Genomic DNA, 26258 nt, shown 5'->3' on the forward strand with positions numbered 1-26258 from the left:
CACATTAATATGTTCTGTATGATTCACTATGTTACAATGTAAGAACTTTGTATATTCTTTTTATTTGTATGTAACGATGTTGCCATTGAATGAATATTTTTAGTCTGGAATAAATATGTGGTATTGAAATGATTACTATTATTGATTTAACCCTTACATCCTGTTTAGGTTTAATTTGACCTGTTATGAAATTCAAGTCAGTGAGAACACCATAAATGTTATATTTTTAGCCAGATAAAATTCATTAAAAAATTACAAAAAATGTCACTATTACTCTTGGGGAATTTTCCTTTGATTAACAGCTGAGGTTTCCACTTTAATAATTTCAATGGACATTCTTTATTAAAGCAGATCTGTGGGGCTCTGTATATAAACAGCTCAGTTCACTCTGATGAGACTGAAGGAATATTAGAGTGCTGTTGCTTATAAAAACTAGGATAGTATGCAAAACATCATTGTAAAATTCACACTTTACACCAATCAAAATAAAGATAAAAGTATAACCCATAACACATTCTACATTTTTATAGACAGAATGGTCCCAATCACCATCACCATCAGGGTGTTCTGGGTGCACACCCAAGGACCCGTGACAGCAAAGATCCTATTCACCAATTCAAGGCACAATGCAACGATCAAGTTTCACCAAAGTGACCAATAGGGAACACCCCTCTCCTCGATGAAAAGGTGTAGACTCCAGTTGCTGAAATGACCAATGGGGGACCCATATGCCTGGTAAAACAAACGAGTCTCCTTGCATCAAACACAAAATTACAACACAAAAATGTGTGCTGCATTGTTAAAAATATGATCAGCTTTCTGTTAACAAGCTAAGCCACCACAAGATAAAATAAGAACTTTACATATATAAATATACTAAAAATAATAAAAGTTAAATGTCATATGAACTCGTCATCACCAAGGTAATTGTGTTGGCAAATAAAGTTTTGATCACACATAAAAACACAAAATTTTCCCTATAGTTACCAAATTTCATATTTTCTAATACTGTATATTCTGATTTGGTCAGTTCCTTTGAAGTCTGAATTAAACTAACCAGGAGGAATTAAATCAGGAAAAATGTCATGGGGGAACTTGAGAGAGTAAAGTGTCTGTTATTGATCAGACTCAAATATTTTATAAATGAATTTTCCAACTCACAACATTAGAAATCAATCAAATGGCAATACACAAATTATGTGGGGTGGAGACAGCCATGCAACTGTAAGCATACCATGCCTACCTATATTGTCCTTCCTCTTTGCACACTGATATGCTGCAGCCATGAGTGTAGGATTTTCTACACAAGAAGTTATTGGCCTAACTTTTAATGAAGAATTTCTCCAGTAAGGGCTAGAAAAGGAGGAAAATGCATCAGTAGAAGAGGAAATCATTGAGCAAAAATGGTATCAAGATATGAGCAGACCCGTAATGCATGCTCCAGCTATGCTTGGAATGATCAGATTTATATTGGAAAGTCAACCAGGGGAGTTCTGGAAAGAAAAGAAAGCATGTGCGTTGTCTTAAATATGGCAGAAGGTCTGAAGGTGCACAATGTCACATGTGATTTTTTTTTACTTTCTTTGAGTTTAAACAGATTCCTGAAAAAAAAAAGATCACTATAGTTGTCACTGTGAGGCAAAACAAACCTGAGCACCTCTCTGCTGTGACTGCAACAAAATATATAAGGGACATGTTTTCTAAATTCACCCACTCAACTATGCTTGTGTCGTGCATCCTGAAGAGGAGCAAGAATCTCATCCTAATTAGTATACTTCACAAGGGTGCTCAGGTCTATAGAAGACAAATAAACAGCCAATATCCCTGACTAGAACATAACAAAGGTGGGGTACACAATCCTAAATGTCAATAAAGTCAAGGGTAACTATAGCTGAAAAAGAAGACTGTTCACTGGCCATTCACCATAATATAATTTAACTGACGTTTTACCTACAGCTTCTTTATTATCAGGAGTGAGCTAAACCAGACTTGGAAAGCAAGCTAGTGGAACTGGAGGAGACAGTTTTTGTAGTAGCTTGGAATGGCACTAGTGTCTCATTCAGGAAAAGACAGCTGAACATATAACTCACATGCTATTTGTTGCAGCTCTCATAAGGGTAGCACAACAGTTTGACCATGGCCAAGGTGAAGCCTACTCTGGATATTACCCCACAGTGAGAGAAAAGGAGGAAATACAATGCTTGCCCTGCAATATATAGGCACTACCACAAAAGCAGCACAACTTACAGTTCTTTTGAGCAGGTAGATAATCGTGTCCCTGAGGATTAGTCTGTAAAAATTAGTAGACCAAGAAATTCAGCACTGGACAACATGAAAAAATAATCAGAATAAAAGGCTAAAATTAAAACCAGGATTGCAAAAATACCAAAAGTCAAAGCCTAATGCATAACTAAAATCAATGTTGTAAAATAACCATTGAAAAATATCCTGTCTGCTTTAAACTTGTTTCCCTGTACAACTACTAAGATTTAGCAATATTTCTATACTTTCTGTTCAGATTCTTGGATGCTGACATCTCTGCATCACCATCCTAGGTGGCTGTTGTGGACATAATGTCATAAACCATCCCCACCTCCCTACGAATCATATTCCCATGAAAGAAATCTTGTGAGAATAAAGTTAATACAAATTGAAGCCAAAATGATTTCACCAAATAAACTATAAAAATAATCATGAGCCATAGTCATTTGCAGATCAAAAAACGTATCATCACAACAGATGTAAGTGTGGAAAGTATATATGCAAGGGACATGGTTTTACAGTTATGTCCTGGGTCGTCCCTGCATGGAGTTTGCATGTTCTCCCCATGTCTGCATGGGTTTCTTCCCACAGTCCAAAGACAAGCAGGTTAGGTGATTGTGCGATGCTAAATTGATCCTAGTGTGTCATTGGAGTGTGTGTACGTGTGTGTGTGTTTGCCCTGCGATGGATTGGCACTCTGTCCAAGGTTTGTTCTGCTTGGCACCCTATGCTAGTTGGGATAGGCTGTAGTAGATCCCCGCTAACCTGTTCAGGACTGCCTGACAATTTTACAGTTTCCAGCTACTGCCATGCTTGCAAAGAGTAGACTTTGTTTTTTTAGTTGTGAAACTGTGTATTATGATTGTGTTGTTTGATAACATAATAGTATTACTAAAACTAAATGCATATTCTGTTGTTGATTGATTGCTCAATATGTTTGTGTTGTTTAACGTTGCACTACTGTACTATTTTCAGAAAAGGAATTCAAAACTATTCTTGTTGTCTTTTCTGTAAATAAAGTCCATTTTGTTTGTTGTGGTTGTCATGTACTTCATTGTGATTTTGGTTTTATTTTGATTTAATTTTGGTTTCATTCTGTGCATTTTGCACACTTTTTAATCCGTTTTGAGGGATTTTCTTCTGACTTGTAAGGAGACAAAGTATTTTCATGAAAGAGGACTGCAAGATGAATGTAGTCCAGCAAAGTTTTGGTACTGAGAAATTGAACCTATCCTTCATCAATTTCAAATAATAAAATAAGAATAAGAATAAACCAAAAATCAAAATGGCAAAGCCAAAAGAATATTTCAATGTTTCAAAAAAGAAACACAAAGGATCTTTAACTCAGAGTATGTTTATCCAAATCTCAGTTACTAAAAGGATGCGTATGCCCAACCTTTATATAGTTTCTCTGAGCCTTCTGGGTAAAATTACCATGGAAACATCAATGCTACAGTGCAGAAAATGGCTGTCCCTATAATTAGACAAAATAGTGCTTTTTCCCCCGATTCTGGTTTTTTAAATCAATAGCCATCCCACGCAGTTCAATGCATGTACTGTATTCTTTTCTTAGGTATTTTCTTTTTCTTAGGTATTTTCTTGGTTACTGAAGTATTTACTAAAATACTTTGTCTTACAGAAATGGACACAAATCAGTTGTTTTTGTATTTTTATGTAATATCCTCACCCAAAATAATGATAATTTCAAGGGAAAACTTTGTTTGACCTCCTCAGGTCACAGTAAGTTCTTCACCTGACTCTTATCCTGTCTTTCAATACATCCCATTAGTGCAAAATACACAACATAGGTGCAGAATCATAATAATAAACATAAGAATGAATGTGAAGCTGTAATACCAAATACATTTAAGGAAATGCTATGTCTACTTAGAAGTGGATAAGATTGAATAGACCATGATGTTTCCTGGGTGGCGCAGTGGGTAGCACTGCTGCCTTGCAGTTAGGAGACCTGGGTTCGCTTCCCGGGTCCTCCCTGCGTGGAGTTTGCATGTTCTCCCCGTGTCTGCGTGGGTTTCCTCCGGGTACTCCGGTTTCCTCCCACAGTCCAAAGACATGCAGGTTAGGTGCATTGGCGATCCTAAATTGTCCCTAGTGTGTGCTTGGTGTGTGTGTGTGTGTGCCCTGCAGTGGGTTGGCACCCTGCCTGGGGTTTGTTTCCTGCCTTGCACCCTGTGTTGGCTGGGATTGGCTCCAGCGGACCCCCGTGACCCTGTAGTTGGGATATAGTATGGTGGATGGATGGATGGATTAAGATTATAGATGTTCAAAAATAATGCTCGCAATTTATTTTAAAAAGCTTTTTTCTCTGTTGTGCATTATTATTGAACCTTTATTTTATTTGGTTTAAAATATATAATTTGGGAATTAAAACTTTTTTTTAATATTGCTTTCCTAAGGGTGATGTCCAGTGAAGTTCACTTAACTGAAGAGGCATCAATATGTTTCCTGTTTTTTTCATAGGAATTGCATTTCTGCAAAATGGCATTATTAGTTGCTCTGCCTGTTTCAATGACTAATATAATAATTTATTGGTAATATTCATAAGTTATGAAAGTGAGTTAGTGGTGTGTTAAATATGAGAATGCAACATTTAAAATGGTTAGGAAAATTAAAGTAACAAAACAAAAAATTGTAACAGCTAGAGTACAATGTTCATTTTTTAATCAGCAGAATTACCTTTTTCAGTGTCCTTGACAGTGGCTTTTTAATATAACATACTTTATCTGTTGTCAGTCTGGTTACCTGTCATACATGGGGACTTTCTATGAAACTTGTCCCGCTTTTTCCAATCTTGCTGATGCCTTAACCCTGGCAAACTCTTATTAGCTAGCACCCCTTTGCAGCTCTTCACTAATTACATATAGCCAGTTTGAGGCTATTGAATTTATTTTGTAATGTTACTCAATAATATAGTTTATTGTGGTCATCTGAAGATACTATTTTAGCCGAGAGGCTTCAAATTCTTGGTGTGTATCCCTATCAAATCTTCAAATATTTTAATTACTGATTCCTTTACAATGCTTTACATTAAATATGGCCTGTCAGCCTGCCTTCTGAGCCACTTAGCTATTGAATTTAAACTGATAAATTGAGAGTTTAAACTATTTCTTTTTTGAAGCAGTACCAGACTAACCTGAATATGATCACTCAGCCATTATGCTTGCTCTCTGTCATGCAGACTCCAAAAAATGGTTTCTTCTTTTTAAACCAGGCTCTGGTTTTTGTGATGCTGGTCCCTGTATTTGCAGAATCATCAAGGTGTTTTCCTGGCAATAAGTGTGTGATTGACTCTAGCAGCAGAAGCCTTCCTTCAAGATTACTACTGAAATAATATAATTAACAGTCCCATACATGCCAACACCTTTTTTTGTACAACTCCTACAAATACTTCATTTGAACATTCCTAACTGTGTAGAAATAAACTGTATCACCCAGTTTTTGTCTTCTTACCTTTAAATCTAAAACAATAATGCAGACAGATAGTTTAAATTTGTAGACGGATTTCACAAAATAAAAACAAAGCATGAGTAATCATTATTGATTAATCTGTTAATTTTATGACTATGACTGCTTATTTCAGTTAAGGTTCATGGGAAGTCAGAAATTTTACTGCAGCACTGGTCAAAGTAGCAAGTGCCAGTCATGGACAGGACGCTTGTCCAATGCAAAACACACTCTCACATATGCCTAATTTTTTCCAAACCAGGTTAAACTTTGTCTTTTTAAATAAATCGAACATACAGGACATGCAGTAAAATTCCACTCAGACAGTGACTAGGCTGAGATATAAATACATTCTTCTGTACTAACTACAGTGCCCTGGTGTCACCATCCAATATCCAAATGCAAGACTATATTTACAGTAGCATGCAAAAATTTTCAATCCCCTTGAAACTCGTTATAATTTTCTACTTGACAAAAGGTTTGTACACATATTTATCCATTCAGTATTTTAAATGTCAATTCATATGTTGTAACAATACCTTTTGAAAGTCAAAATAAACCATTTTCTATAGATATTTAACTGAAGAAGAAAAATTCAAAAGTAAGTGCATAAGTATTCAAGCCCTGCACATTAATACTTTATCAAGAATCTTTTTGCGGCAATAACAGCCTTAATTTTTTGGGATAAGTATGTACCAGTTTTACACATTGTTCAGGAGTGATTCTTCCACATTCTTCTTGGCAGAATTTATAGAGCTCCTCTAGGTTGGTGGCATGGTGCCTCTGGACAGCAGTTTTTCAAATTGTGCGTGAAATTCTCAATAGGGTTAAGATCAGAGCATTGACTTGGCCATTCTAAAACGTTCATCTTTCTGTTTTTGAGACCTTATAGTGTCGCTTTGGCCTAATGCTTAGGGTCATTGTCATGTTGAAAGATGATGATTCTCCTGAGCCATAGGTTCATAGCAAGCTGTAACAAGTTCACCTGCAATGCTGTGCAGTATTTATGTCCATCTATTGTCCCTTCAGCTCTGACAAGATTCTCAGTCCCAGCACATGAAAGCATCCCCATAGCATGATGCTGACACCAGCATATTTCACAGTATGTATGGTGTTCTTTGAGGCATGGGCAGTGTTAGTTTTACACCGCACATATCTTTTAAAGTTTGACCAGAAAGTTACCTTTTGGTTTCATCTGACCATACAACATTTTCCCACATCTTAACTGGGTCTTTCTCATGCTTTGTAGAAAATACCATAAATGCTTTTATGTGGACCTTCTTAAGGAATACCTTCTTTCTTCCGAGCCTGCTGTAGAGGCCTGTTTTATGGAGAGTTTGAAATTGTGGACCAATACACCTTCACTCCCGTGAAAAAGAGCCAAAGAGCATCGCAAATTTCTGAGAGTGATGGTTGCATTTTTAGTAGCTTCTCTCACCAGTCAATGTCTTGCTCTGATGTTTAGTTTTGAGAGATGGCCTACTCTTGTAAGAGACTGGGTGCCGTGATGAACCTTGCACTTTCTGATGATGGATCCAACTGTGCCTAATGGAACATTCAAACTCTTCGATATTTTTTGTAGCCATTTCCTGCCTTGTGCATTTCAATGACTTTGTTTCTCACATCAGCAAAATGCTCCTTTGTCTTTACTTTTTCAATGATTGTCCAACCAAGACTATGGCCCTTACAGAAGGTGCTTTTTATATTCAGGGAGATACAGAGGACTCTCAATCAGTACCTAATTATGTTTAATTATTGTCAAATGACTGTCACCTTTGTGATTAATTTCTCATTTGTGTAAACCTCTAGCTTCTAAAGCACAGAGGTTTAAATACTTATGCAAACACTAACTTTTGAGTTTTACTTCTTCAGCTAAATATCTACTGAAAATGGTTTATTTTGACTTTGGAAATGTAAATACTTGTGCACGCCACTGAAAGATAATGTTAATAAATCTATATAAAAACACTGCAGATGAATCTGAATTATATTGTTCTGCATGTTTTTAAAATTACCAAGGATTTGTGAGATATGCAATGAAAGCATATTAAAGTATTATTGTTTTGATAAGGTGCATATCTACAGTTAAGATTGCTTGCAGTTTTATAGTTATTGTTTTGTTATTTTAGTACGACCAGAATTCACAGATACATTAGCCATCAAAGAAGGAAGGCACCCAATACTGGAGAGAATTTCAAGCCAGCAGCCTGTTTCCAACAGCACGTATATCTTTGAGGGCAGTAACTTCATTCTGATTACAGGACCCAACATGAGTGGAAAATCTACATACCTTAAGCAAGTGGTGCTTTGCCAAATTATGGCTCAAATAGGTGAGCTATCTGTTCTTGGAGAACAGTTTATTTTGTTTTGAGTTGCAAAGTGTAAGATCTGTGTATTATACATTTTCTTCAACAGAGAATGAGTTGAATCCAACATAACATGGAAGATTAATTTTATTGCTGAATTTTATGTACTTGTTTACATTTTTTTCTTTCCATACTAAAGCAATGTGTGCCTTAATACTGCTGCCGTGTGTAACTAGGGTGGGTATTTTTTTCATCAGGTACTGTATATGTTCTCCTTCGATTCTTTGTGGATTCTCCACTTGTATATTCCCATTTCCTTTTGTGTCATCCATTCAGGTTGATATGTGTATCAAGAAATTAATTCAGTTTTTTTTTTTGAATGGGTGCGTTTGTGTGTGCTGTTTCATTGCCTGACCTTGTGCTAAGGCTGAACTGTTGTCTTTTGTTTTGCTTCCACTTCACTTACTATACTTACAACCTTATAAATCTCAAAACATTTCCAGAATAACATAACAAATTAACAGAAGCAAAATTGAAGCCTTGTGAAATACTATTTAGTTCAGTATACAGTATATGTGATTATGTCTGACAGGTGTTGTAAAACTTGGATTTTTTCAGGTGCATTTGTTCCTGCAGAATATGCATCTTTTCGGATTGCAGATCAGATTTTTACAAGGATTGGCATAGATGATGACTTTGAAACTAGTTCATCCACATTTATGGTTGAAATGAAGGAGGTTTGTTTTTATGCATCTTTCCAAAAGTATTACCAATATGATTTTTTTTACTTTAAAGTATTTGTTTCATGCATTTAAAGTAATTACAAAAATGTAGAAAACAATCCAAACTGTCGTCTAGATTATTACCCATGGATAGTATTTACCAATTGTGGGTTCAATTGCAAGAGAGCGTTTTAACAAACTATGGTTCAGTTCACCATCCTTTTAGATTGCAGCAATCTCAGTTTCAATCTTTAGGTGATTCAGCAAACTCTACACCTTTTCCATGGGTTAAGAGGTTAAGGCACTCCTCATTTTTTGATTGGTAATGAATACTTATTGTAACTGGTAACATAAATTATGTACAAAATTCACAAAGTGCAAACTGGCAGACCTCTTGAAGTTAAAAATTGCACCAATGTAACTTTGACCTTTAGAAGGTCTATGTGTAAAATTCTGATCAGCATTATCAACAAGCACACTACTTTTCTCTGCTGTCTACTAATAAATAGCCATCATAACTATGCTAGATTTGTGGCATAGGACCATGAAACTGTGTGCTATAATAATTAAGTGTATATATTGCATTTGTTGATGGATTAGATAAGATGCTACAGTATGCAACTGAAAATTTAACTGTGTTCTTTCTTTGTCAATTTTAAAGAATAATTGCACAACATTTTACAGTATTCTATGTGGCACAGTATGAAGTGCTTAGAATTTAAGCAATTTTTATATTAAACACTATACAGTCCTATAATGATCTATGAAGGAGAGATAAGACCCCAAAGAAAATTTGGCAGTATTTTTGATCTTAGGTCTTATTGTGCATTGAACAACTGCATAACTTAGACATACTGTATGTGTAATAAATGTGCCATCAATTGTTTGAGAATTGAACTGACTTGAATTGTGTGTATAATAATTTTATACACTAGGTGTAACTTTTATTGTAGTAATTTGACTTAAAACATGTTTTTGTTCATTTTTAAAGATAACCTACATTATTCGTAATGCCACTGACCAGTCCTTCGTCATTATAGATGAGCTTGGAAGAGGTACAAATGCAGAGGAAGGCATTGGTATTTGTCATGCAGTGTGTGAGTTTCTGCTTAGTCTGAAGGTACAGGTTCTGCTGTTATATTGCAATCTGATTTAGAATTACACATTATTCCAAAATGTGGAAATTAAAATTGAAACAAATTGTATTTATCACCAATCAGTGTAAAAAGAGTGAATTGTTATAAAGAACTCTTGGTTTCCACCAGGCTTTCACTCTGTTTGCAACACACTTTCTGGAAATCTGCCAGCTACAGACACTGTACCCGAATGTGGAGAATTACCATATGGAGGTGCAGCACACACGGAGTGCTGCTGGTAATTCAGAGAAAATCACATATACTTACCTTCTAAAAAAGGGAAGATCTGAAGAGAGAAATTATGGTAAGAAGCCTGCTCTTGATTAACAAGAGTACAGTTTTTTTTTTCAGATTGGAGAAAGTTGTTCTGGCAGTTTTTCATACAAGAATAACTCCATGAAGGCAAAGGGATAAATAAAAATGTACCTTTGTCACAAAATAGCACAAAAGAAGGATGAATATAAGGAATAAAATAAATAGATTCAAAACAACACAACTATAGCCTCTGTGTTCCTGTCTAAATGGGAGTTGATTTCAACCTATTAAATAGGTTTCTTTCTTTCTTTCTTTCTTTCTTTCTTTCTTTCTTTCTTTCTTTCTTTCTTTCTTTCTTTCTTTCTTTCTTTCTTTCTTTCTTCTTTCTTTCTTTCTTTCTCTCTGTCCCTCTCTTTATCACTCTCTGTCTGTCACTCACACACATGTACTGTTCTGTCACTCTTTCAGCCATTGACTTTCTTCCTCAAGCCAGTTGAATCTTCACCCCAACTCACCTCCTAATTCTATAAACCTTCTAGCTGTATGGTGGTTTTAGACTTCTTTCCTGGAATCATTTATGTTGTTGGGGTGGCCCCAGCTTTGCTGCAGGGTAGAGTACCATCTAGTGACTTATATTATCTAAAAAGAGACCTGCATTTCGTTTTCATTTAGGTCTATCTCATTACACCTTATTATAGTTTTCATAAATTGCTGAAAAGTCTAATGACAGCACTCTGAACAATTACATAATCTAGTTTCTTGTCTAACAACAATTAACAAATATTTAAATAAATAAAACACAGTGTTATCATTCATGCCACTCAGATATATCAGAAAGTGGGGTGCAGACCTCAAAAACCAAGAAAAAGACAGATTTGCATAATTCCTGATGCAAATTAATTTGATATTAGCATTAACACTGTAGTTACATTTGAAGGAAATATGAGGAGCAGCAAGATGATGAGAGCCAAACATATTATGCATAAAGTGCACTTCTTCAATTGTATCAACATACTTATACCTTGGGACTTGGAAACTTTGGACTATAGAAAGTCAGGTAACTCACAAGATGACAGAAAATAGGTAAAGGTTTTTGTAGTGGAGTGAACCTGTCTTTTTTGACAAACTAATGCAACAGCTAGTTTAAAAAAACAGAAAATGTATTAGCTCATGCTGTTTAAATATGCCCTGTAAACAAGAAGAAGGAATATAGTTGTGTTACATCATTCCTTAGTCTTCACATGCCTTTTACAGTATATTAAAATTTGATAGTGAAATTTTAAAACAAAGAAATTTCCTCTTATACATGGTCATTTGCTCTGGCTTGCTGTTCATTGAGCCTAATATTATTATTATTAATAGAGAGCGCGAGACAGAGACAGACAGACAGAAAGCCTGACAGGCAGATTTATAACTGCAATGCATGTGAACATTAGTTTAACTGTTAAAAAAAACAAAAAAAAAACCTAAATGTTATCCTTAGTTTAGTTGGCTTACAGAACCAGAAAGGCTTGTAACTATAGATTTTGCAGAGGTGTGATACTTAAATCAGCAGATTTCAACAGATCAAAACAGATTAGATCAACACTTTTTTTTAAACTCCAATCTCTTAAGCTAAGAACCAGTGAATAGGCCAGTGTAGATTTTGTGCTTTTTATTCGTGGGTGTTGTCCTGTGGGATTTTAGCTATTGATCTAGGTATAAATCTCAAATATAGATCAACATAAAAGCTGTCCTTAAAATCACTCACAGTGTGAACCATCATGATCATTATTAATGGTGACTTTGCTTAGCTGCTGTTGATTATATTTTAATATGTTCCTAGCACTTTTTACACCTGAAGTCTGTCTGAGGAATTATGATTATCAAAGCCAGAGCTGAGCACACTCAAAGCCTATGTCTTGAATTATCCCAGATTAAAACCCAGTGTAGCTCCTGGATATTTAATGTGTATTTTTACAGTATGTGTCAACATAGTCTTGAATGTCACACCAGCTTTCTGCAAGTCGTGCTGGCTTTAAGTAACATATACTGTATGGGTTTATGATTACTTGAGTGGCTTGCTGAAATGATCCATGACCATAAGGAAGTGTATTACCAGCCAAAACACAAAGTATCCAAAAAAAGTTCCATCCTTGCTAAATGGGATCTTATTTTATTGTTGAAAAGGGAAGCTGTTCAAAATACATCAAATATTTTACAGCCAGGCTAAAAAAATGTTGTGCTTTGACAGTGACTTTGTTAATTATATTTTAATTCCTGGATGTGTCACATTTTCATGTTAAATAAAAAGGACTTTTTACTTTATGTCCAATAAATGTCAATAGCACATTCCTAGATATTAGTTGTAGTACTCTTTAGTTATAAGGTGACTCCTATATCTGTCTATCTGGCTGAATTCCTTCCTCTGTTGTGGTGAGAAGAGAACTGTCGTGCTGTCTTTTCTAGCCTAGTTTAAACTACTTGCGGACTCATGTGATTGCAAGAGGTGCACTACTTTACTTTTAGGCTGACCTAACTGTTCAAAATAAACTCCTGTGGACTTCTGGTTTCTCTCAGGGGGTGTGGCTTGCTTGTGATTTTTCTTTATGCAAACAGAGCAGAGCACTCTTCGAGACATCTAGAGTTCCCTGTCTTTTCTCTTTTAGCATTTTCTGTACTCATGGCTCATTCATACTGAGGAGATGGAGCACACAATGACAGTTTAAAGATATCCATTTGTTTTGCAAGGACATTTTTTTAAAGTTGTGAAAATTACCTTGAATATGAATTATGTAAACAGCTTTCCATAAGAGCCAAGCAGAAAACTGTTAACCCGGTTACTTCCTTATATGACAGTGGGTTGTTTTACATCGATACAGGAAACTGTGTGTAAACCTGCTCTGGCCACATTAAGCAGAAGTAATACAGATAGTTCGCAACTTTTTCCACTTTTCAGGAAAAGTTAAAGCCACAGTGGTCATCTTCAGATGCTCGATGCTATGTAATTACTTCAACTATTTCTTATAACAGTTATAGTATTGTTTACTTATCAAAACACAGTTATGTCTGTCTCAGTGTGTCTGTGTAATTTGAGAACATAGTCCAAAATGTATTTGTCTCTAAAATAGTGTTACTGTGGCTCACCAGGCTATTTTCTGTTAGACTGAAACAGCTACAAGGCCTTTTCTCATGTACAGTACATTTTTGATCCTGGAATTATTATGTGTTCATTCCATTACTTTGAGGGTTTCTGGGTTGTCCCAACATATGAAAAGGAACAAATTTCACCCTGTGACTATAATATTAAAGAATAAGTCAGGAATTTTCCAAGTTGAAGTTATTTCTTCACAATCATGGTCTACATTTGTTTGCCACATTAAATTGCACTGTAAAGTAAAGCATGTTTTATAAATTAAGAAAATAACTAGCCCGCTCCGGCATTTCTTAATGGAGCTTATGGATGCTGTGGTCCCATTATAAAGAAAAGCCTTAAAACTAACTGAATATGCCCATTTTTTAAGCCAAAAATATTACTGAGTATTGATCCGTGTCTTGAGATTACACACACATTGCAGAACAGTGTATCCATGTTGTTTTACTGTAAGAAGGTGAAAAAGCAAAAAGCAAACCATTCTTGTAAGATTCAGCTATTTTAAAATACTGGCTGTGTGCTTCACGTTGCCGACTACCCTGTTTGTCTTTTTTCCCAAGGAGACTGTCCACACTTCAGTCCATGGAACAGGGTAGAGGTACTTAACCAAAGGGGCATGGATTCACCTTGGAAAGTCAGCACTAAGCTCTGTTACTGATAATATTGAATGTTAATGCTCAGACGTGAATTGCTGTTTCTTTTCTGTAGACAATTAGATAATAATAACTGAAAATAACACAATGATTGCTTATATTCTTTCAATATATGGAAGTCTATTTCTTTCATAAAGATACTTTCTGCTGCTGCAGAACTGACAACGCTTCAGTGAGGAAGTGCACACATGTAGGAGAGTAGATGGATAAATGTATGTGTCACATTTATATTGTTTAAGTTTTTAATACAAACTTGTAAAGAAGATGTGAAGATGTCCAGGAATGAGTTCAAAATCCCTTGAAAATACTGTAACGGCAGATTCTCCTGTTTGTGCTTTGATGTAGCTGATTTTAATTTCACATCCATTCTAGTCACTATGTAATGTCTATGTAATGTGTGTTTTCAACTCTAAAGCCTGTTTTAACTAAACAACAAAAAACTGCATGTGTCAGTTTCATTTTTATGAAATATCTACCAATTTGGAAGACAATGCCCAGTGCTATTTATTTGTATACATCTCCTATATTTTTATAGTCAAAAACTCTCATAAATAATATTTGTTTATACAGTAACATTTATCACTGAAATAAATATAAGCATATATTATTTAAATATAAACATACTTTCTTCATCTCATCCTTCTTGTGTAAAACAATACTACTGGAAAAATGGCATAGTCTTTAAACATATGTAAGGCATGTTTAATGTTTAAACTTTTTCAGTCTTGTAAAATTTGTGTTGTTTGTGACTTTTGCTATCTTCTGTTGTTTATAGGACTCAAGGCTGCTAATGTTAGTGCACTTCCACAATCCATTATCGAGGAAGCAAAGAATATTACATTTCACATCAATAAGCAGCTTTGGGTATGTACCATATTTTTTAAAAAACACCTTTATTTTTCACCTTTTACTGAACTAGGCTTATGCACCATAGAGTTTATTTGTTTAATTTATAATTATTATATTTGTAGTGTGGATGTATATATCCCATACATGTCAATATCATCTGTTAATTTCTACACTACCTTCTCTGCAGTTGAACTTTTGGTCTATGGCATTTGTAAATCTTTTCATTATTAACATTTTAAAATGATAAATAATTTTCATGATTTACAACCACTTAGACAAATCTATTAAATATATCAGTCTTTAAGAAAACACTAATATGAGCTAGCATTTAGGGATACAATACCACCATATTGTTGGAAGAGTTCAGGATTTTTGCAAAAGTGGCAGTAAATGGCTTGTTACATTTTTCATCTCTTTCTTCGTCTAATAGGAACAGCAACATAGTGACCCTGAAGCTAAAAAAGAAAGGGCTATGTACCATCTGGCAATGAGGCTACATCAGACGGCCAAAAACTCTCAACTAGAATCAGATAATCTTAGGATGTTTCTTAAAGGCCTCAAAAGATACTATATGGCAGAACTGTGTACTGTTGAAGGAGCTGCATCCTTGAATACAGAGGAAACTGCAACTAGTTTAACTGATAAGTAAAGACAAACATAGTGAACTATATCTTATTAACTACACTCTTAGAAGGCTTATACTATTTTATTTTAAGATTATTAATGATTTATATCAACTAATATACCATATTTGTTTAATACTGTCTTTGCTTGTTTAAAGTGAAATCCATTCATGATATTTAATTCATAACATCTAAGCTATTTAATTATTAATTTATTCATAATATATGATGTGAAAGTTTTGGCATAACTGTTCGGAGTACAAACAAATTTGGACTTTGTTTAGATTCACTAGATCAATAATTAAATACTAAAAAGGATAAAGTACAGAAAGTAACATTGCTTTGGGTTTAACTGTAGTTTTACTAGGCTTTTTGATTCTGAAATGAACAGTGCTCTCTCTTACCCAACAGTATTCCAATACGTAAGAGATGAACAAATGCAAATCTGTCTTTTGTGTATATTTGTTTTGATTGAGGAAAGAAACAATTGCATTTAACTGTGTTATTATTTTGTATGAAACATTGTTCTTAAATATGATGTTTACAGTCAGATAAAACTTATGTATCTTGTATATATACAAAGGTTTTTCGTTTTGTTTCAAATTTCTAAAGGTTTCTGAATGTTTTGTGATTACAGACTTTATTAAATTCTTAAATCTCTATTAAAGATGCTAAATCTTTTTCAGGATTGTAGTTCATTGGTACTTAAGCCGATACAGGTTGATGGGGTGTGAACTAACAAAAAATATACATTAACACAATCAGACGCGACTGATTTTGCTAATGCTGTAGTTTACGAATATGCATTTAAAAATAAAGTCATTATGAATTTCTCCGCCCCCTAGCTTATGATCTCCGCCCCTTTTCCCGCCTCCTTAGTCGGGATCGCTGGCCAGTGTAGGAGCTAAGGTAGCGAGCTAGTGAGCTCCATTGACACGAGACTGGAGGGGGTCTGCTAGAGACGACTGACCGACGGGCGGGCCGGTGGGTCCCATATACTTACGCAGGTATAACAACATCGGCTCATACCATTTTATGCTTTATGTTTTTTCGATGAAAGTTTTGACGAGCAAGGGGCTCTGAAGTATAATGTTTTAGTATGGTACAATTGTCGATGTGCCTGGCCTCGTCTAAGATGCTGGCACCCGAGCACAACAGTGGTGAGGCGTGATTTGAAGCGAGGCGGAGGCATCCGGCCTTCAGAAACAGGCCGAGGAGTCGCCAAGGGGAATCGGCCGGAAGAACCGCCGCCCTCTTTCCTGGGTTTACCCGAGAATACTGCCGTCGTCCGGACGGAGGCTTTGCGCCTTTACTGATTCGTCATTCTGAATAACCCTTAAAAGTGTATGGTCCTCGTGTCTTTACTTGTAGTAGTTCGAAGTCCAAGGCCACTGTAAAGTAGTAGACGTCTTACAGGAGAAGACTAGGCCTCTGCTGGGAATTACTTTGTGCATAGCAGTTGCTGTGTCATCGGTATAACACCATAGTAGCTGAAGAGCGCTCAGTATAAAGTTCACTCCTTGTGTTGGTTTTCTTTAGTTCTCGGAACAGTGATGCCATTTGCATCTTGCGAAGGAACCACGATCCTAGCTACACCTTCAGCGACATAAATTTGTTGAAGCAACATTGCTTTCAGTGTTTTCACGCACACAAATGCAAGTCCTCGGGCTAAATGGCAACGTGGTATACGGGCTTAGGAGAGTGGCAATCGATACTGATGTGTCCGAACTGTTTGAACTAAGGTTTTCTTGAGGTGCTTGGTGATATCGGGACGTAACATAAGGTAGAAACATTGTTAATAATGGAATGGATAATGGTATTGGAATAAAATACCAGGTTGCTATTACTTCAACGGGTCCTTGATTTGGGTTAAACGAGTTTAGGAAACAAATGAAAGATTTCTGAGCTCAATTCATAACTGGTAATCTTTACAAAGAGTTTCTAGCTTGTTTTTGCTAAAGACAGTTTTAATCATCAGCAGTTAACGAATACATAATAGTATAGTTATCTCTGTTCATTTCCTCTTGTACAATCTATACACCTTACATCAATAAAAGTATTAACATGGTGATAGACCGTAGCTAAGGTGAACGTGCTATCACTAAGTTAAAGTTAGTTTCTGATTACAAAAAAAAAAAAAAAAAATCTAAGGTGCATTTTCAAATGTCAACTTAATGTATCCCGGCTCCAATATTCAGTGTAGTTAAATATTTGAATGCAGAATTCGACTTCATTAAATCTAAAAACATTTTAATTCACCAATATTTCTCGTTAATTTCAGGCAATTTCTCTCTTTAATTTCCTTCACGTCTGTAAATGAATGACAGATTATTTGTGCATGATGACAGAAAATGGTGGAATTTGATTTTACTTTTCTGTTTAATGGTGCTCATGTGATATTGCAACATGTTTCTAGTAACCTGATATACATTTATAAGAAGAGATTGCTTGAATAGAGTGACTCAATAGGGTAGTGCTCAGTGCCATAGTCTTATAGTTTCCAAACCTGTTTTTATTTTTTGAATTGTTGGTTTGTAGTTTACATGGGGTTTCTTGATGTGCCACTTGTTTTCTCGTGCAGCTACATGCCTTTGAGAATTATTTTAATACTGTAGGTACAGCATACAATTGTTGATTTATCAATATACTTGGCAATGACGTGGTATCACATATAGGGATGGCTCCTGCTATGGCTTATCAAATTTTTCTAGCATATTTTTTTTTAAGTCTGAATATTATATTCTGAAAGTTGCTTTGAAAAATGTATTAGTAAATTGTTTATTTGCTTAGGGCTCAGTTTCATTTTGTTATGTAATCACGCAGGCAGTTCCTTGTACAGGTGGCATTAGTTTGGACAAATCCAGTGGAAAGGGAACACACTTAAATAAGGGTTGTTGGGGTGTGTTATCAATGCACACTCAACTTTAATTGACTGTATTCCAAATGTTCAGTTTTTAAGGCTTCGGTGTGTTTTTCTAATAAAACTGACATCAGTTTAATGGGTGACATTAACAAATAAAATTAATATTGAATTATTGTGAATGGCTTTGGATGTTTTAAACTGCAGTATCAGTGTTTGTTTTTTTTTTTCTTTACTCAATCAGTATTTTGATCTTTAAAAATGATTGACATGTTTCCATTATACAGCAGTTTTGAATAGCTTCATCTCAATATGAACATGTTTTATATGTTTAACTTGTCAGTTTCTAACATACTTGATATAATTTTGCTAAATGTCAAATTTATTTTATAAGTTTAAACAATGCAAGCAAACTTTTGGCATAGGAATACCAATTACATTTGTGCATGTCAGGATGTCACACAAAAATGTTGTCAGGTGGGAAGGTTCCTTCTAAAATCAAATTATTTCTTTTTACACTTTCCATTTGAGAGAAATTTAATAAACCAAATTGAGGGATCAGAATTGTTGATCAAAACATTACAAATAGGCTTTTTGGGATCCCTATCCATTTGCATAGTTCAAGGTAAAGTCTAAGATTGTACATTAAGTCCCTTGCTTTGATAATCTGACAAATATGCTGAACAGTCTAACCCAGCGGTTCTCAAACTTCTTTAGAATTTCTTGCGTGGCGGTCCCTTTAAAAATTGTTTGATGGCTCGCGGACCCTTTTATTAAAAATGTAAAAAATCAATATTCGAGAATATAGGGGGCGCCAAATACTTTGCACAAGCGTGCCACATACCCACAGCGTGGCACTGCATAGGTACAGGTTGCTGTGAATAAAACATTTTTTGACAAAATATTACGTACATCTTAGTTATTAAATTTAAGTTAAAATTTGAATGGGATGGATGCACCACTTAAAAACACAAAAAATGTAAAATATGTTGTTTATTGGTTATCTATCCACCTTTAGCGCTCTTATTTGCTTCTAAAATATACGAAAACTGTTCGTGAGTGTTTTGATTCTACAAAAGAATCGATAATTTTTGATTATGATAAAAATAATAAGGGCTGGTTTGTGCTGAGCGATAATGGTGGGAAAACAATGCAGTGGCAGCGAATAATGGAACAGCAGATTAGTGGTCGTGTCTAGGTGGTGGGAGTAACGACGGAGCTCAGTCACTTACTTCCCCTCGGATGGTAAAGGTTAATAATTATAAAAATGTAAATCGTATAAATACGCAATCCCACCGAAACCGCTTCGCAGTCCCCAGTTTGAGAACTGCTGGTCTAACCCATAAACGTTTACTCTGCTCCTCTATATGATGAGAGGTTATGTTATGTTATATAACAATTACATCACCTAGGATAATTTGTCCCATACTAATTTCTTTAAAAGTTATTGGGCAGGTGCTTATAAATATCAAAAAAACAAACTAGCTGATTTTCTATCATAATGCATTAATTCAATTTTTTTATAGCTTAAATTTTAAAATTGACACAATATGAAATTATGCAATCAATGTAATGAACAGAATTCAGCTGGAGTAACTTGAATCAGTTTTTGTATAGGTTAGATCAATATAAAGATAACATCTGATTTATTAAAATTTTTTGAAGCTGAACTGCTGGTAAAATGTTTTTTGAGTACATCACTCTTAATGTTTATGCTACTGTTGGCAAGCAGCACAGTTCTTTGAATGGCTTGTCCCAACTAGACCTAGATCCTGTAGATGGGTTTATTAAATGTATTGTATGGTAATGTATATCTAACACCCACTGAATATTTTTATAGCTGTTGTTCATTCTTTGAATTTTTTTTTTTTGACAAGGACCTGTTTATTTTTAAACCTTGCCCAGTTCCCAAGAAGCCAGCTTTGATTGTTTTATAACTCTTAAAGCAGTGGACTGACTATCTGTTTGTGTGTTTGAGATGACTATTACATATTTTTTTGGTTTATATATTGTGTGTTTGAGATGACTATTACATATTTTTTTGGTTTATATAGAATTTAGAGCACACATTACTGATTTGGTGTTTTTATTTGATGTTCTAATTGTATGTAATTACTGATGGCCAAGAGAAAATCCCTTTCTTTTACATAGTTTTCCTGATTTGTGGAGAAGGGGTATGTCTTGTAAGCAAGAAGGAAGTCTTTTGGATTAAACAATACAAATAAGGACTAATTGTTTTTGCAAGGAATAAATATATTTTTGGTCTATTAATGACTAGACGTTAACAAATGTTTACATTTTTTTTTTAAGTGAGTGACAACTGTTCTATCTTAAAGCCATTAAATGAGCAGCATGTTTGTGGTTCTATCTTAGTACAGTCTCCTAAACTTGTTAGGTATTAGAGTATTTTTTTGAAGATTTAATTTATAAGGTGATCAGTCATTTTTTTCATTAGATTTTTGCTTACAACTGCATTCACCTAATGCCTTATAAGAAGCAGTGTCAAGCAGCACAATGATTAAAACTCAAAGGCTTTTCTTTTTAACAGTTCCATTAGGGCTGCACGATTAATCTTTTTTTTCTCATGATAACGATATTTATGACCCACGATCAGTTAATAAATATCGTCGCGATTTTACAGTATAAAGACCAAACTTTTTTATGGGCTGAGTTTACGGATTGGACTGCGTCACTATGACGTTACTGCGTCTAGATTGCAAGCGCTTTCTGAAGCAGTAGAAGTCAATAGCAGCAATAACAGTCAGTCAGAATAAACATATGATGGCGGAGCAACGTGCAGAAGTGCGATCGTTAGTTCCTAAAAAGGGGTCATACTCAGTTGTCTGGAACTATTTCGATTTCGAGGAATGTGATGTTGATCAGGTACGAGTCTTGTGCAAACTTTGCTCCTGTTCCGTCCAAACGTCCCAAGGTAACACAACAAACCTCATCAACCACCTTAAAAGCCACCACAAAGTACACTATCAAGAATTTCAACGACTGAAGGCACAAACAGCAACAACAAAAAATTACCAGCCATCCACAACACAGACAACAATATCAGGGACATTGTTCAACGCAATACCATATCTGCCTAGCCAGTACCGCCGCTCTCTATACGCAGAGTACGCAGTCTGCGTAGGGCACCAACTCCCAGGGGGGCACCATCCCAGCTGCTCAAAAAAATCGTTTTTATATATTATAATAATAAATTAATATTAATAATATACATATACAAATAAACAAAAATATAAACGTATATATTGCATTTTACGGTGAACGCAGAGTAGGCTAAGCACACGTGATGACGCGCGCGCCCTCACCTCTGTACCCAAATCTCTGGATTGCTCTGCGCATAGCAGTGAAGCTCCCTGTAACTGTTGCCTCTGCTGAGCGAAGTTTTTCTAAAATGAAGCTCATCAAAACGTACTTGCGCTCATCTATGGCACAAGAGCGCATGAGTGGTCTGGCAATTGTCAGCATCAACTCTGAATTAGCAAAGGCTTTATCATATGAAGAGCTCATTTACGACTTTGCCTCAAGAAAAAGCAGAAGTGTGCCTTTGTAAATTTTGAACTTTGGAAAGCTCCAGCAGATGACAGTGTTGATTTTATTTCAGTTTATTATTGTTTATTTTATTTATTATAAATGTTTTATTTAAAGTGTAATTTTAGTTTGTATTTTTTGCTGTAGAGCTACAATTGTAATTTATAAATGATACAATTTATTTATGTATTTACTTTTATTTGAATAAAGTTCTATTTTGGCCCCTATAGTAGGTGTTTTTTTTATTATTTTATTTTTACTTCCGTAATATTTGGGGGAGGGGGCACAAAAGTAAATTTCTGCTTAGGGCACCCATTTGGCCAGCAGCGGCCCTGTGCCTAGCTCGCAAAGACACCGGGAAATAACAGAGGCGATCACGTACCATATAGCCAAGGATATGTGTCCAATAACCACCGTGAGCAGTGAGGGGTTTAACAAAATGATCGCAACACTTGATAAAAGATATAGCATTCCCTCTCGCAACCATTTTTCCAATGTTGCGCTGCCCTCGCTATATGCGAAATGCCGAAAAGAAATAGAAAGAGAAATTCTCAGGCTCAGCCTTGAATATTTTGCTGCCACGACCGACTTATGGTCAAGCAGAACTGCGGAACCGTATTTGAGCTTGACAGTTCATTTTATTGACAGCGAGTTTGAGATGAAAAGCAAGTTTTTGCAACATTCGTTTTTCCCACAAGACCATACAGCTTAGTTTATTGCAGTGGGCCTCAAAGAAGCGATGTCCGCTTGGGGCTTGGTGGAAGAAAGACTTGTGTGCATCACAACGGACAACGCAGCTAATATGATTAGGGCAGCATCTGTGAATAACTGGCCGAGGCTACACTGCTTTGGTCACAGACTTCATTTACCAAAGGAATAATCGTCATTATTAATCGTGATAAAAATTTTGAGCAAAATAATCGTGATAATCATTTTTTCTGTTATCGTGCAGCCCTAAGTTCCATCAGCTGGCATCTCAGTCTAGTTTGCCTTGATTGAAATGCACACTTTTCATAATTTGAGATGTCTGAATAACTAATAAATCGTGGCATCTGCTAAGAATTCTAAATTGTAAATGGAATAAACACCTGTGTTGCTTTTTTTGAAATGAGTTGCCTATGCGCTGACTTCCTGTGATGTTTCTTCTTTTTAGACAACCTTTTACCGAGAGAGCTGACATTAGCTTTATTGAGATACACTTTGTGGAGTGGGTCAGGAGAGTGATCACTAGCAACTCCTCCCTTCTCATGATATCATTTAAACTAAACACTGAACAACTGATTACCGGTAAGGAACAACTGAAATACACATAGTGAAAAGAAAAAAAAATATTTATTAAATAGTGAAAAGAAAAAAAAAATATTTATTAAGTAACTTTTGCTTGTATCAATTTCAGTTTTTGACCTTTTAATGAAATTGATATATGTTTGGAGAAACCTGGTCCTTTTAACAGGTCTTTTATAAAAAATATCTTCAGAATGTTAGTGTTATGGAATAATGACAATTAAATATAGCCTGTTCCTAGAATGATGTGAAATAATCACTTGGCTATGATTTGTTTTTATTTATTTTAACTTTGAAATGGGCAATTTTTTGGCTTATCAGACTGCTTTTGATGGCAGTTATTATGAATGAAAGGTAAACCTTCGGCTTATAATACTTTACCTTTACAGACATTTTATGCTAACTTGTATAAGCAGAGAGCCTATTCCAAAAGTTCTAGATGTTAGTTATACACAATGAGTTAAAAAAATTGGCCACTCTTCTTCAGTTGGATGGATTAGCACTTAATGATTTGTTTTCTGCTGCCTCTCAAATTAAGGCCAGAAAGTTAATGGTAATGCATCCTACAGCATTCTTTGCCCATTCTAAGGAATGCACGATGCAAGGCAGAAAGTTGTAAAGCAGTCCTACCAAGAGGTGAGTGTGGGGGCAGGACACTTGTACATAGCTAAATGCCCTTGGCTGATCTGTAGCATTGCTTTTCTTGAGAAAATGACTACAAATTATTGGTTTCTTCATTAGGAGAGCCTTGTTCTTGTGTTATGTGAATGTAAGGTTGGGAGCATGCTCTGATAGCGCGTTGCTGCACCCACCACAAGGCAAATCACATGGATTGAGATCAGAGTGCAGCAGGTGACACCTCACCCCCACATTGGAACAGTGTTGGGGTTGTGTTTTTTTTTTTTTTTTTCCTCCTCTGTGCGTAGAGTGCCAATCCTGCCACCAAACCCCAGGGCTGGATGCAGATTAATGTCATACTCAGGATGAAGCAATTGCAGATTAAGGGCTTTGCTCAACCATATCCATTAATCCAGTAGTAGCCATGCTTGAAGAGACTTCATGTCTCGCCCAGCATTTGTTTTCAATCCTACCTAGCCTCTCTAGTTATTCGTTCATTAATTTTTGTGTGTATTTATAGTTAGCAGAAAACATCAATTAAGCCATTCTAAAATGTCTCTCAATAAATTGTACTTGTTGCCTTTTCCATACATTACTTTATATTGGTCTGCAGCCACTTTGCAAATGTGGCCATAGTGTGGTATCAGATTTCATTCTTTTTTTTTTTTTATTAGTGTAGTAAGGTTGTAAATACCCTTTGTTACAAAATTGCCACCTTGGAACTCTGTAATTTATCTCTTGCTGCCTTGCATTCTGGTTTGTAATTATTGTGCACATCTAGAAACCACTTTGAAATGGTGTGTGTTTATAATGAATGTAGTGATTGAGAAAGTGTTAGGATGAATGCAAAACAACTGCAGGATACTAAACTGGTAGCATAAGAGTAAGGTTAATTATGACTGGTTCTGATACTGCCCAATAAATTACTGTACATTCTTGAGTAGCTACTTGACTTGCCTATTGTCCTTTGTAAGCATTTATACTACAAATGAAAAGATCTTTAAATTGGTGTTGACTATGAAACATGACGTGATGTAAAGTTTCATTGACAAAAGCAAACTGATTAAACAGAAAAAACCTTAATGATTTGACAAGTTTGCTAAAGCGTTTATAGGTTTTGTTTTATCAGGTACCATATAAATGTTGACTCTTCTTTCTTGAATTTAACTGATTCCTTTGTTTTAATTAATAAGCAATAATCAAAACAATTACTCCTACAGATAATAGTTGATTTTTAAGTCCAGTTTTCTGAAGGCCCAATTCCTTAAACTTAATTTAACCTTTGAAGCATGCAATTTCTTAGACTTCGCATTTCTTTATTTTTTGAATTTTCATTTGATGCTCCTATCCCATCAATTTTATGATAATCTTAACTGACCTTTTGTCACAGAGTACTTTGAATACATGTTTACTGCATGTATGCTTCTCATTGTAATTGCTAAATTAGCCTCTGATCTCTCTTTCCCTCCTATGTTTTCATAAAAACTGAATTCAGTTCATTGTGGCAAGCTGGAGTGTATTTTTTTGTATTAAAATCTCATTGTTGTGCCAAGCCAGGGTGTATCTCTGTAGCAGTGAGCGGGAACCCACTCTCAGCGGGGTGCCAGCCCAAACAAAACCAGCAAAAATATATCTTACTGCAAGATAGAAGTAAATTTCAATATAGTTTGTGTTGCATACCTTTTCCCCTCACAGTCTAAATATAACTTATTGCATCAGCACAGTTGCACACCAATCTCGATACAGCGTTTACTGGAAATTGAAGTCTTAACTGCTGCACTACACAACTGATTTACTTACAGCTGTGGTGGTCTGACTGAGACAGTTGTTTATTTATTTATTTTTTTAAAATCAAAATCCATTAAGAAAACTTGTCACCAGAAGGAAGCTATAACCGTGCACAATTATAAATATTTTTCCCTACATTTTCTTTTTTGATCTTTGACAAACAGATCAAACCACTATTTGACACTTTGTGTGCCTGGGAAAAGGAGTAACAACCTTTGTAAAATGTTTTATTGCTTCATGTGAAATTAAATGATTCTTGGTCAAACATGCGTACAAGTTTGTAGGCTCTAATAATTTCAGCTATTTACTCTCACTTAATTCAAGAAAAATTCTTAATTAAGCAGTGTGTATTTTGAATTGTGTGTCTTTGTCTTGAAACAAACTTTTCAAAAGCTAAGCAATCAACCCAATCAGAAAAATAAGTTTGACAGTGGTTGTTAAAAAAAGTGCAGGCTTTAGCATTGGGGTCTGATGTAATTCTATATATGAATAAAGTAAAATTTTAGTAGTATTGTCATGTGTATAGATTACAGTGAATGTGCAACATGTTCCCATTCTTCTGCACCATGATAAAGAAGAATATTAAAAAATAAGTTTTATTTAATAAGACAGTGAGGAAAAAAAAGCTTCTGAATTTGCTTAGCAGTCACTTGCGATACATGTGTGGACTGACGCCTTTCTTGACAGCTATTGCATACTATGTATCTGGAAATGCATAGAGTTTTTGGACTAGAAGTAATGAGTTGCAAACAGAAACT

General features: G+C 35.3%; 1 protein-coding gene across 1 annotated transcript in view; it reads left to right on the top strand.

Annotated features, from left to right (window-relative positions):
* Positions 1-15823, top strand: part of msh4 (mutS homolog 4) — a 56504-nt gene extending 40681 nt beyond the window's left edge. The window contains exons 15-20 of the mRNA XM_051919909.1: positions 7857-8057; positions 8652-8770; positions 9747-9875; positions 10021-10195; positions 14708-14796; positions 15212-15823. Coding sequence (XP_051775869.1) covers positions 7857-8057; positions 8652-8770; positions 9747-9875; positions 10021-10195; positions 14708-14796; positions 15212-15430 — 932 coding nt within the window. The 3' untranslated portion in view covers positions 15431-15823. The remainder of the gene's footprint in view (positions 1-7856; positions 8058-8651; positions 8771-9746; positions 9876-10020; positions 10196-14707; positions 14797-15211) is intronic.
* The last annotated feature ends 10435 nt before the right edge of the window (positions 15824-26258 follow it).

The sequence above is a fragment of the Erpetoichthys calabaricus genome, chromosome 16, assembly GCF_900747795.2.
Source record: "Erpetoichthys calabaricus chromosome 16, fErpCal1.3, whole genome shotgun sequence".
Lineage (NCBI taxonomy): Eukaryota > Metazoa > Chordata > Cladistia > Polypteriformes > Polypteridae > Erpetoichthys > Erpetoichthys calabaricus.